The 13,122-nt window shown below is 37.2% G+C and overlaps 1 protein-coding gene across 12 annotated transcripts in view; it reads left to right on the forward strand.

Moving 5' to 3' along the window:
- The window catches only part of pkd2 (polycystic kidney disease 2), a 29,061-nt gene extending 15,971 nt beyond the window's left edge, over positions 1-13,090 (forward strand). For 9 of the 12 annotated variants that reach the window (XM_073937328.1, XM_073936880.1, XM_073936990.1 and 6 more), the window contains 10 exon segments: positions 34-258; positions 1,556-1,784; positions 1,874-2,044; positions 2,122-2,303; positions 4,400-4,520; positions 4,622-4,842; positions 7,266-7,383; positions 10,223-10,386; positions 10,466-10,613; positions 12,652-13,090. In XM_073937328.1, the coding sequence (XP_073793429.1) occupies positions 34-258; positions 1,556-1,784; positions 1,874-2,044; positions 2,122-2,303; positions 4,400-4,520; positions 4,622-4,842; positions 7,266-7,383; positions 10,223-10,386; positions 10,466-10,613; positions 12,652-12,885 (1,813 nt within the window). In that variant the 3' untranslated portion in view covers positions 12,886-13,090. 12 annotated transcript variants of the gene reach the window in all.
- The last annotated feature ends 32 nt before the right edge of the window (positions 13,091-13,122 follow it).

Below are 13,122 nucleotides of genomic sequence, written 5' to 3' on the forward strand. Positions count from 1 at the left end.
CTAACCTGATTTATTGCTCTGTTTGTTTGTAAGGTGGAGGTTCAAGGATGAGAGTAGCCTGGGTGAGAGCAGTTACTGGGGACAAGTGTCCACTTATGGTGGTGGAGGTTATTACCAGGATCTGTCCCGCACACGGGAGAAATCAGCCAATCAGCTGCAGGAGCTCAAAAACAACCTCTGGCTGGACCGCGGCACTAGAGCGGTGTTCTTGGACTTCTCCATCTACAACGGCAATGTTAACCTCTTCTGTATTGTGAGGTAACGGGTTGATCTGTTTGTATCTACACTACTTTACAAATGTCTTGTTGTCGATCCCAGTTGTAAGAGCAACAAATAATATCTAGACTTGATCATAGTTGACTAGTTGATCATTTGGAAAAGTGGCAGATTCATTTTCCCATGAATTATCTGTTGATCATCACAAGTACTGCAGAAGACCTATTAGAACCCGCATGGACCCACGGTTCTCAGAGAAATAAGTCAAGTTTGGTGCAGGAAAAATCATGGTTTGGGGTTACATTCAGTATTTGGGCATGTGAGAGATCTGCAGAGTGGATGGTAGCATTAACAGCCTGAAGCAGGTCGCACACCAGAAGCGCCGCTTGGCGCCGCGACACGGCGCGTACATGACAGTTTAAAGTATCACACACCAGACGCGCACATTCGAATGATATTTAACATGAAACTAATCAGATGGCGCTCTGTGGCGCGGCTGAAAAATGAACTGCGTCCTGAGCCGTCGCCGGGCGCCGCCGACAGCCGCCGACTTGCGGCGCCGGTGTGTGTATCCTGATAGGAACCTATGTTTAGAATTCTAAAATACATGGCGCTGCGCGGCGCGCCGCCGAGCGGCGCTTCTGGTGTGCGACCTGCTTGAGGGATCAAGACATTTGTGCTACCCGTTACATAACAAACCACAGGAGAGGGCAAATTCTTTAGCAGGATAGCACTCCCTTCTCATACTTCAGCCTCCACATCAAAGTTTCCAAAAGCAAAGAAGGTCAAGGTGCTCCAGGATTGGCCAGCCCAGTCACCAGATATAAACATTATTGAGCATGTCTGGGGTGAGATGAATGAGGAGGCATTGAAGATTAATCCAAAGAATCTTGATGAACTCTGGGAGTCCTGCAAGAATGCTTTCTTGCAGGACTCCCAGAGTTCATCAAGATTCTTAGACTTTATTTTCTATACTGTGCATTATTTCTGTTAAGTGACAAGACTTTTTTGGGTAAGGGTAATCTAGAGGCTTTTTCCTTTCATTTCAAGCCACTTCTGATACCAATGATCAACTTGAAGTCAAGTTATTATTTTCTAAATTTACTTGGATAGGCGACAAGACTTCTATCTATCTTACAGTAAAAGTTAGTGTGGCCACATTGGTTCTCATTGAACTTTTTGTTACCTTGATTTTATTGTCTGAAAATAAAACGGATTATATACTATAAATAAATACTGAGAATAAATCCATGGCTGTGATTTCTAGTTCTAGTCTTGTGAGGAGCATTGCAAAAGTTATTTTACATAATATAACAGTGTAAAACTGCTTTTTTTTCAGACTGCTAGTAGAGTTTCCGGCCACAGGGGGCGCTGTGCCTTCTTGGCAGTTCCAGACGGTGCGTCTGCTCCGCTATGTCTCCAGCTGGGACTACTTTGTTGGCATGTGTGAAGTGTCCTTCTGCCTCTTCGTGCTGTATTACCTGGTGGAGGAAGCTCTAGAGATCCGCCTGCATCGGCTGCGCTACTTCAAGAGCCTGTGGAACTGCTTAGATGTTCTCATAGTTGCAGTAGGTTTAAATCTTTTCGCCACTGAATATATAGTCTACTGTGGTGATTTTCAGTGTGAAACATTGATCTTTGTTGTTCACCATCACAGTTGAGTGTTCCCGCCATCATTATGAACATCTGCAGAACATCAGCGGTCAGTCACAGACTTCACTTTCTGCTGGAGAACCACAGCACGTATCCCAACTTTGAGCCGCTGGCTCGGCTTCAGGTGCACTTCAACAACCTGGCAGCTATCATAGTCTTCCTCTCATGGGTGAAGGTGAGCTTTCGGATCAACGTCTAACATGTAAACATTTTTTTGTTGTCTTTTCGTCAGCCATTTTGCTTCTCCCACAGCTTTTTAAGTTCATCAACTTCAACAAGACCATGAATCAACTGTCCACCACCATGTCCCGCTGTGCCAAAGACCTGATGGGCTTCGCGATCATGTTTTTCATCGTGTTTCTGGCTTATGCTCAGCTGGCCTATTTAGTGTTTGGAACTCAAGTCAACGACTTCAGCACCTTTCAGGCCTGCATGTGAGTTCCGGAGCCAAGAGTGCGATTAGAATATACATTGACATAAGTAATAATATGTAGTAGTGCTCAAAAACCGAAGTCCTAAAAGGTCATGCATTACATTATTTTTCTCTCGTTTTTTCATGATTCTTCGACTGTTTAAAAATTAAGAAAATTAAGTTGTGATCACGAGAAAACTAGAACGAAAAAATATTTAAATACACGGCCTCTTAGGACTTGACCTGACAATCATAATAGAAAAAAAAAAAATATTTAAAAAAAAGTTGTCATGAAAGTATACCTCTTATTGTGATCAATTCAGCATTAACTTTTGTTTTATTAAAAAAAATTTTTATCTGCTACAATTAAGTTAACATCTGTAAAACAATAAAAATAAATGTCGCAACTTCGGTTTAATTTTTGCATGATCAACACTAGGCGTGCCCAAACTTTTTCCTCTAAAGGGCCAAAAACCAAATATCATTATGAGCTATGAGCCGAAAATAAATATACCAAAGTAAATTACATTAAAATTGCCATATGGTAATTTTCTAATATATTTCATAATATTTATAAATAAAAAAACATTACTTTAAATTGTATTAACTAATGCAGTATAGCTTTTAAAGTGATATCTTATTGCAATAAAACATAATGTGAACTTTGCTTTGATTTGCTCACCAAAGTCTCTGCATTGTCCTCTATCCATCAGGTGACAGTATGTTTAAGCTAAATGAATTTACAGTATTTATTTGAAACATTTAATTTCATGTAGCTTTCAACAATAAAACAAACAAACAAAAGGTTACATTAGATTTTAAAGGACATCAGCATCCCCATCATTCTTCCTCTCTTCTCAGATGGGATGGCGAGCCAAATCAAAAGTTAATATGGACCAACGTTAGCTCACAAGCCCTAGTTTGGGCATCTCTGATCTAGAATTAACAGCTTATGTAACAACATACATTTTCTGAATGTTTACTGGATGTATAGCTTGCAGTGAAGGATAAATCATTAATTAAATAAATAAATCAGTAATAGGTGAAACTAATAATCTATTAGTTAGTTGACTTTCAAACTTTACATCTTTATTTATTTTTTTAAAGTATAAAGGATCATATAGAAGTTTATGTAAATGTATTCTGTACATTTTAATTTACAGAATTACATACAATTTAATTGGGATTTTTGGTTCGGAATACAAACGTTTTATTGTATTTAATAATTTCATAACTCATATCTATAATTATTACTATTATTATTTAGTTAGGATAGTTTTAGAATTCTTTCTTTACTTTTAAAGTTCTGACAAATATTGTGATAAATCAATATACAGAATTAAATACAACTTAATTAGAATTCTTGGTTTGGAATACAGAAATTTTATTGTATTTAATCATTTCAAAACTTATATTAATAATAATGATAATAATAATAATGACAATGATAATAATTATAATAAAAATAATAATAATTACTATTTAGTTAGAATAGTTTCAGAAGTCTTTCTTTACTTTTAATGTTATTGTGATATATCAATAGGTTAAATAAAATTTTATTAGACATCTTTGTTTGGAATACAATCATTTTATTGTATTTGATAATTTCAAAACTCATATTTATAATAATAGAAATAATAATAAGAAGAAAAAGAATTGTTTCAGAATTCTTTCTTTACCTTTAAAGTTCAGAAAAAATATTGCGATATATCAATATAGAAGATTAAATACAATTAGGATTTGTGGTGTGGAATACAAACATTTTATTGCATTTAAACTATTCAAAACTCATATATATGATAATTATTATTATTATTATTATAATTATTATTATTTAGTTAGCATAGTTTCAGAATTGTTTTACTATTAAAGTTCAGACAAATATTGTGATATATCACTATACAGAGTTAAATACAATTTAATTAGGATTCTTGGTTTGGAATACAAACATTTTATTGTAAAAATTTAGGGTATTTAATAATTTCAAAACTCATATTTATTATTATTATTATTATTATTTAGTTAGCATAGTTTTACATTTATTTCTCTATTTTTAAAGTTCAAACACTGTGAAACATCATGAACATGATTAGGAACGTTTGTTTCTTTTGCTCACAGTTTCACGCAGTTCCGGATCATACTGGGTGATTTCGACTTCTCAGAAATCGAGGAGGCCGACAGCGTGTTGGGACCCATTTACTTCACCACCTTTGTGTTCTTCATCTTCATGATTCTGCTGGTAAACCCTACATGAAATGAATGACAAAACATTAAAGATAAAGTAATACTCAAACAACTGAAATACACCAACTATGCTGATTATTTACTGGTTTTGTTCAGAACATGTTCCTGGCCATCATCAATGACACTTACTCTGAGGTGAAAGCTGACATGGCGCAGCAGAGGTCGGAGATGGAGATCACAGACCTCATTAAGAAGAGCTATAATAGAGCCATGGTGAAGCTGAAGCTGAAGAAGAGCTCTATCAATGATATCCCGGACAGCTTACAGCAGGCAGCAGGAAAACTCAGCTTCGATGAGCTCCGCCAAGACCTTAGAGGGTCAGAATTTTTATCTATAACACACAAATCAAACACAGTGTTGGATGAAACTGATTTAACCCATTGTTCAAATTGACTACCCTTTCGTTATGTTGGGGCTGTTTTTGCCCCATTGACTTCCATTATAATGACAATTTTGACTGCAAAGCCATGACACTATATAATCATGTGTTTTGATTGTTGGTGATTTTCCCTTTTTCCCCATTTTTACTGTCAATCAATTGTTGGTACTATTAACCCTTTAGATAGGCCTGTGCCTGTTTCTGGCTTTTAAATGCAGTTCTATGGAGTAAAACAGCTTATTATAGTGTGTGTGTGCACAAATACACTTAAGGCTGATTTATACTTCTGCGTCAAGCGCACGCATATGCTACGGCGCTGACGCATAGCCCTACGCCGTGGCCATCGGCGTCTTTGACGTTCACCTCTCAAAAAATGTAACTACATTTCGCAACGACGCGTAGTGCAAGCTCTGTGATTGGTCGTCTTGGTAGCGCTGACGAGTCTGGGCGGGACCGAGAGCCGCGCGAGGGGTGCGAGCCCAATGGAGCGATTATTTACAATTGTAGAGTCCTGCGAAGGAGCTCCTGATGGAAAGTTTTGTTTTGTGTTTACCTCATAGTTAAAGTTGTTGCATGTCCTGACTTATGTCCGGTTCCTGACTTAAAAATGAGCGAGTTTGAGCCACTTGTACATCCCGGAAGCGTTCAGAAAGAACAAAATACAGGCGAAGAAACTCGACACAGAGACACATTAACACCTCACTGCCAACTAGCGTTTCGGAAGTGTTAATGTAGACCAATAGAGAAACACGCAGAAGTATAAAATGCATAGCTACGCGCGTTGCATGCGCCGTTGGTTACGCCGGTCACTTGACGCAGAAGTATAAACCAGGCTTTACTTACACTTACTATGTTTACTATGTTCCGCGAGCTGAACTGCTTATTTTGATTTTGTCAGACATATCAAGGTTAGTGCGCAAAGACCTCTCTCTCTCACATACACACACACACACTATACTTTATATCAGGGGTCCACAACCACAGGGCAGATCAATTGGAACCGACCCGCACAAGTTATCATTAATTATTCATTCATTCATTTTCTTTTCTGCTTAGTCCCTTTATTAATCTGGAGTCGCCACAGAGGAATGGCCTGCCAACTTATCCAGCATATGTTTTACGCAGCGAATGCCCTTCCAGCCGCAACCCATCCTTGGAAAACATCCATACACACTCATTAACACACATACACTACAGTCAATTTTAGCATACCCAATTCAACTATACCACATGTCTTTGGGCTTGTGGGGGAAACCAGAGCACCCGGAGGAAACCCATGCCAACATGGAGACAACATGCAAACTTCACACAGACATGCCAACTGACTCAGCCGAGGCTCGAACCAGTGACCTTCTTGCTGTGAGGCCACCGCGTTGCCCCAAATCATAAATTATTTCAGTTTAATTTATTATCTAAATCTTTTATTTTGAAGAATGACCGTATTCTCTCGGTTACATCTCTGTCACTTGAGCGCCAAAATTTAACCCACTAGCAAAATGAGTTAGAAACAGACGTCTTTGGCCTAGTGAAGGACCTACGAACTGCCAAGGACTAGATCCGCAACTCATTTGTCAACAAATCAGGTGAATCCAGCATGTCTGTGCAAGATCAACTGCTGGAGATCGCACATGATGTCTGCATATCGCGTGTTTTCTAGAGTTCACGCAAGTTTGTTATTTACAGTGAAGTTGCGCGGCTCACGCTTGTCAAAATGTATTTAGTTGAATGAATGTCACGAGCACACTGTGAGTCAAGTGACAAGAACTAACCAATCAGGTTCAGCTTGTATGGAATATACAAATTTCGGTAAAATATCTCAGACAAACACAGAGCACCCAAACACTGCAGTGCTTTGTAATTTTCTCCATAAATAAAGCTTGTATCAGAGTGACAGCAGTGTTTTGTCAGCTTGTCATCCTCTGAGAAAACGGTTGGTGGTTGCCTAGTAACCTATAAATCACCGCAAACCCCCGACACCAGCATCCCCCCACCTACGTGCCCAGATCTGCAGTAAATTTGTCAAGTGTTGACTGTCCACGGTGATAAAAAAGTTGGGGACCACTGCTTTTTTTTTTGTTCCATATATAAGCCAGAAGCAAAAATTTGTTATGGAAGTCAATGGGGCAAAATCAGCCCCAAACATAATGAAAGGGTAGACAATTTACCCAGATAGTTTGTAGAATTAAAAAAAAAACATTTGAAAGCATTTTTCTCAAAATATGTGTCAAAATAAGATTTGTCACCAGAACTCATTCCATTTGCTGAAACACAGAGAAAGTTGTGACTCAAAATTTCACCAGAGTGGATGAAAACATCCCCAGCAGCACACAAGGGATAATTGTTATTGATGTTTGTGCACAGAAAGGGCCATTCGGACGCTGAAATTGAAGCTATTTTTGCCAAGTATGACCTTGACGGAGATCAGGAGCTGACCGAACATGAGCACCAGCAGATGAGAGACGACCTGGAGAAAGAGAGAGTGAGTGAAAAACCAGTGCTAAAAGATGTCACATGATTTGTTTAATTTTTTTTTTAAATACAATTACTAGGAGCTAAGCTCTCTGTTGGCTGAACTGTAGATAATTGCTTTATACACATTCAATGACTATATCTTTCAAATGACAAATTTGTTTATCACTCACATGACTAAATCCGCCATTTGTCATTATCACGTGACCTACCGGCGTCATTTGCGTTGCTTCACTCCCATTTATAAATTCTCTCACGTGGCATGATTGGATAGCATAGCGTCCATCAGATGCGCACTTCAGTATCTCAACAAAAGCAGTAGGTCATCCGGGTACTTCTAGCTGAGCTGTTTTTTGAACACTGTGAAATTCAGACATACTACTCAGCTCACATACTATTTTAAACGTACTATATATTATAAAAGTATGCAGTTTTGGACGCAGCCCATGTCTGTATGAAAAAGATAAGTGTATTGTTCACTTCAAAAGCCATTTTCAAAGGTTTGGATTTTCAGACAATTTTGTGTTTAATAGCATCTAATAGACATCTAAATGTAGACAGCTTGGCTAAAACAAGGCTAAACTTGGGCTGTCATTGAAAATCCAATAGACATCTAAGAATAGCCCAAAACTAGACTAGTCGTCAAATAGACAGACTTTATATGTGTAGTCAATCATTTCTGTTTATTTGATGACGAGTCTAGTTTTGGCCTATTCTTCGACGATTTTCACTGACAGCCCACATTTAGCCTTGTTTTAGCCAAGATGACTGGGTTTAGATGTCTATTAGACATCTATTTAAAACAGTGTCATGTGAACGCACACTAAACCAAATTAGAACATAATCCTAACAATATCTAAATTATTGTAAAAAGAAAATTTAAGACAACACGAAACAAATATACATTATTAAAATATATCCCAGTACTACCAAATTATTTGCTAAACTCCAATCTAAGGATGCTTTCACACCTAGGGCCCTATCATACACCTGGCGCAGTGTGGCGCAAGACGCAGCGCAATAGTCTTTTGGTAGTTTCAGCTTGGCGCAAGAGTCATGTTGAGGCGTTGCGCTACGCTGTTAAAAAAGCAAATGCATTAGCGCTCATTTGTGCGCCCATAGGCGTTCTGGTCTAAAAAGGAAGGCGTTCTGAGGCGGACCGCTTGCGCGTCGCTATTTTGAGAAACTATAATAGATTTTTCATTAGACCAAAACAAACCCTGTCTAAACTCCAGCGCAGAGTTGCGCCTCGCTTACGCACTGCTTAATACACACAAGAGAGCAATAGGCAAATATCTTTACATATGAAAAAATTTAGTATTAAGGATATATATATAGGATATAATAAGAATAGATATAGAATATAAATATAAAGGATTCAAATAATACAAAACATATTATTTTCTAGCCTACATAAATATGAAAAATCACTGCTTTATGTCTTCTTTATCTCGGTAGGCTTTTTCAGTTCATTCATAACAATTTGCTTTTGTATTATGTTATTATTATTAGCAGTATTTATTATTATATCCATATTTATTGTTTTATTAAAAACAAGCTTAGAGGTTATAGACCATATGGGGCATGGCAGGTGTATTTGGAAATAACTCAGTATTTTGACCACACTTGGTTATTATTGTTCATTTTTTCGTTTGCTAGAAATTAGAACTGAATTTAGAAATAGTTTTGAAACAAATCTTTGCGCTTAACAAACGAAATTAATTATTTATAGACTAATTGATGTCTGTGCGTAAAGGTTTGCCTATCCAAGAGCAAATGTGAAAGTAGTTCCATTATCTCTCATTCTCACGCAGTATATGCTCTGTTTTACATTTTTCTGTTAAAAAACTGTCAACTGTTAACTGTTTGCTAGTGAAATGCTCATTTTTTTCCTCTTAGACTTACTTTGCGTCCTGTAAATAGCGAATACGCTCTTGGCGTGACGCAGCTGGCTCTTAAAGGGAATGGGAGATGAGACTCTAATTGGTTTATTCTCAAAACACACCTATAACTCATTAAGAAAATAAACTCAACCCTTTTAGCCCATGCGCCTTGGCGCAAAGCGAATTTTCCCGTCTGTAAATTTGCAAAAATGCGTTCTGACACGCCCTGAAAGCGTTTGCGCCCTGCGTTTTGCGCTCTGCGCATGGACTGTCAAAATAGAGCCCCTAGACTTTTGTTTCAGATCCTGTCTCGTTTGCCCAGTTGGCGCGGTTCGTTTGGCATTTGTGAATCCACCAATCGTGTTCAGATCTGCGCCAAATCAATTGGTCCGAGATCGCCTGAATGAGGTGGTCTCGGCTCGATTGAAACAAACTCGGGAGCAGATCGATTGTAGTGAGACGTGATTTCTGATTTATATTTGGTGACGATGTCTGTGGGTTTCACAATTTAAAATGAAAGCACCGCTTTTCGCTTATGATGTCTTTATTGCTCATCATCATAAATTAAAATAAGGACGCATGACAGCTGAGCGGGACTCTGCAAAATAAACCCTGAAACTCTGAACAATGTGAGGAGAGTTTACTTGCACGTGACTTGTTTTAGCTCTTTTGGTCCATTTAGAAACTTTGCCATGTGAAAGCGAACCGCTCCAAGAATAAAGAGCAACGATGTAACAATTTAATCCCTGTTTCGGAACAAATGAATCGATTTACAGGTGTGAAAGCACCCTAAATTAAGGTATACATCAGTTCACGCATTCCCTGGGAATCAACCTCATCAACTTAGCATCACCAGTTCCATCTTCTACTGTTAGACCAACAGAAAAACTCTGAAAGTAACACAATAAATAAACATCAGTGAACATCACGTGCACAGATGCTTAGTATCTGTTGAACACTCGCCAGGAGGACTTGGATCTGGAGCACAGTTCGCTGCCGAGGCCAGCCAGTGGACGTAGCTTCTCCCGTAGCCAAGACGACTCAGAGGAGGATGATGACGAGGACAGTGGACACAGCTCTCGACGCCGCGGCAGCAGCTCCGGGGGCGTGTCTTACGAGGAGTTCCAAGTGTAAACATCACCTGTCAATCAAACTAGTATAGTTATCATAATATAGCGAATGTTTGACTGTATTTTTGTGCCGCATCAGGCTTGTGCGCCGGGTGGACCGAATGGAGCACTCAATTGGCAGCATCGTCTCCAAGATCGATGCCGTTATCGTGAAGTTGGAAGCCATGGAGAGAGCCAAGATGAAGAGGAGAGATGTGCTTGGACGGATCCTGGATGGAGTCATGGAGGTGATGATGATGATGATGTTTAGGAATTTCAAAGAAAATACTTGTAATCCTGTAAAGCCGCATCGCTACTTTAGCCGTTGAATGCTTGATTTTCATTGGCTGATGGACTTTCTAGTATGCAATTATTTGCATATAAACACACAGCTAAAGTAGTTTCATACAAGTCTTAATTGAATTACAGTTACATATCAACATACTGAATGATTTCAGTTTGTTCACAGATTCAAAATAGAATCAAAATGAAAAGGTTTTAAATCAGTTGTCTAACAAGAGAAACTAGTCCTACACATACAGGAGAAGTTTGAAGACTAAACCTGACAAACATGCTGGAATACAAAATCTGGACAGTGTCTTTAGGTGTGCTTACTGTAGTATAAGTGGAATAATTGACTCTGGTCTGTTGAATTTCTAGATATTACATAAACACTATAGGCCCTATAATACATCCGGCGCAATAAGGCGTTTTTATTTGTATAATGTTATTATTATTAGCAGTATTATTAACCTGAAAAGACACGTAGTATTAAGTGTCAACATTATCCACATTTGAACCTTAATAATAGTAACTATAGGATAATTAAATAAACTGCGGTTTAATGGAATAACTGATCAGCCCTGAACATATTAGTCATTCACACTGTTAATGATTAAAAATATAACATTTAAACATTTCTTTAAACATAAAATAGTGTGTGTGTGTGTGTGTGTGTGTGTGTATATATATATATATATATATATATATATATATATATATATATATATATATATATATATATATATATATATATATGTTCATTTATATTTATATATATTTAAAGGCTTAACCAGGTTAATTCAACAAGTTAGGGTAATTAGGCAAATCATTAATAATGGTTTGTTCTGTAGACAATTAAAATAAATGTTGCTTAGGGGGGCTAATAATATTGACCTTAAAATGGGTTTAAAACTATTAAAAACTGTTTTTATTCTAGCTGAAATAAAACAAATAAGACTTATTCTTGAAGAACAAATATAGGAAATACTGTGAAAATTTCTGAATGTTAAACATCATTTGGAAAATATTTGAAAAAGAAAAAAAATTCACAGGAGGGCGAAAAATTTCGCCTTCAAATATATATATATATATATATATATATATATATATATATATATATATATATATATATATATATATATATATATATATATATATATATATATATCACAGTATTACCGTATTGTGATTACTTCTCTAAAATATATTCTTTTTAAGTCTGGGTAAAAACAAAAAGTTTTTTCCCCTTTGAACACAGTATATTTTATTTTGAAAAACATTTATAATATTTTGTAGCAGTAAACGTGAAGTTAAATAAGGAAAATAAATCATTGCTTTCTGCTGACTTCATTTGTTTTAAAAACATATTTCTTTACAATTTACAACAGCATCTTTGGATATCTTTTCTGCTGGAGATACTGTTGTGCTAAAAACACACAAACAAAAAAAAAAAAACGTAAAAATAAATAAATAAATAAAATCGATTTTTTCGACATATATTAGGAATAGTATAGCAGAAAATTTGGCCTTGACTTTACCAAACCGCAGTACACCTTGAAAACGGTTATCATCCCAAGTCTAATATATATATATATATATATATATATATATATATATATATATATATATATATATATATATATATATATATATATATATATATATATATATATAATGAAGAGTAACTAGTAACTATTTACTTGAGTAATTTTTTCATCAGATACTTTTTTACCCTTACTAGAGCAACTTTTAAGATTGTTACTTTTACTTGAGTATAAATTTTGGCTACTCTCTCCACCTCTGATTGTAAGAAAGTATCTGGTGCAAAAATGTCAGCAAGATGATAGAGTATGTTTTACAGGTGGTTTGTCGAGCCCACTCACCTGGGTGAGGCACTCTCAGAACCGCACAATGTTTTGAAGTTGAAAATAGAACTAAGCAGTCACCTGGAAGCTGTAGATTGTTCACAAATGTTGATCTCCGCTGTAATGTTGTCCTCCTCAGGACGAGCGGATGGGTCGGGATCCAGAGCTGCAGCGAGAGCAGATGGACAGGTTGGTTAGGGACGAGCTGGAGCGCTGGGAGTCTGACGACACCATGTCCCAGGTGAGCCACCATCATCATCAGGCCACTCCCATCATCTCATCAGCTCAGCTCCGCCCACGCAGCTCCCGCCCACCCTCCTCGCTGTCCAACGAGGGCCCGGATGCTGCAGCCAGTGGCCCCGCCCACTTGTGAGGGGTGTTTATTTGTGAAAACACTGCTCCAGTAACACAGCTTGCACAAATCAACTTCAGAAGTATCAAAGCCACAGCCGCTAAGGTGAAATAGTCCTGCAAAAAAGCTATTTATTTGCGTTTCTTTATATTAAAGTTAATCAGGGCTTTATAAAGATAAAATGATGTAGTTATCAAACACCAGTTTCAGTATTAATTTTCCAAAACGTATTTTCTATATTTGATTTTTACATACAGC

The sequence above is a fragment of the Danio rerio genome, chromosome 1 (genome assembly GCF_049306965.1).
Source record: "Danio rerio strain Tuebingen ecotype United States chromosome 1, GRCz12tu, whole genome shotgun sequence".
NCBI classification, from domain to species: domain Eukaryota; kingdom Metazoa; phylum Chordata; class Actinopteri; order Cypriniformes; family Danionidae; genus Danio; species Danio rerio.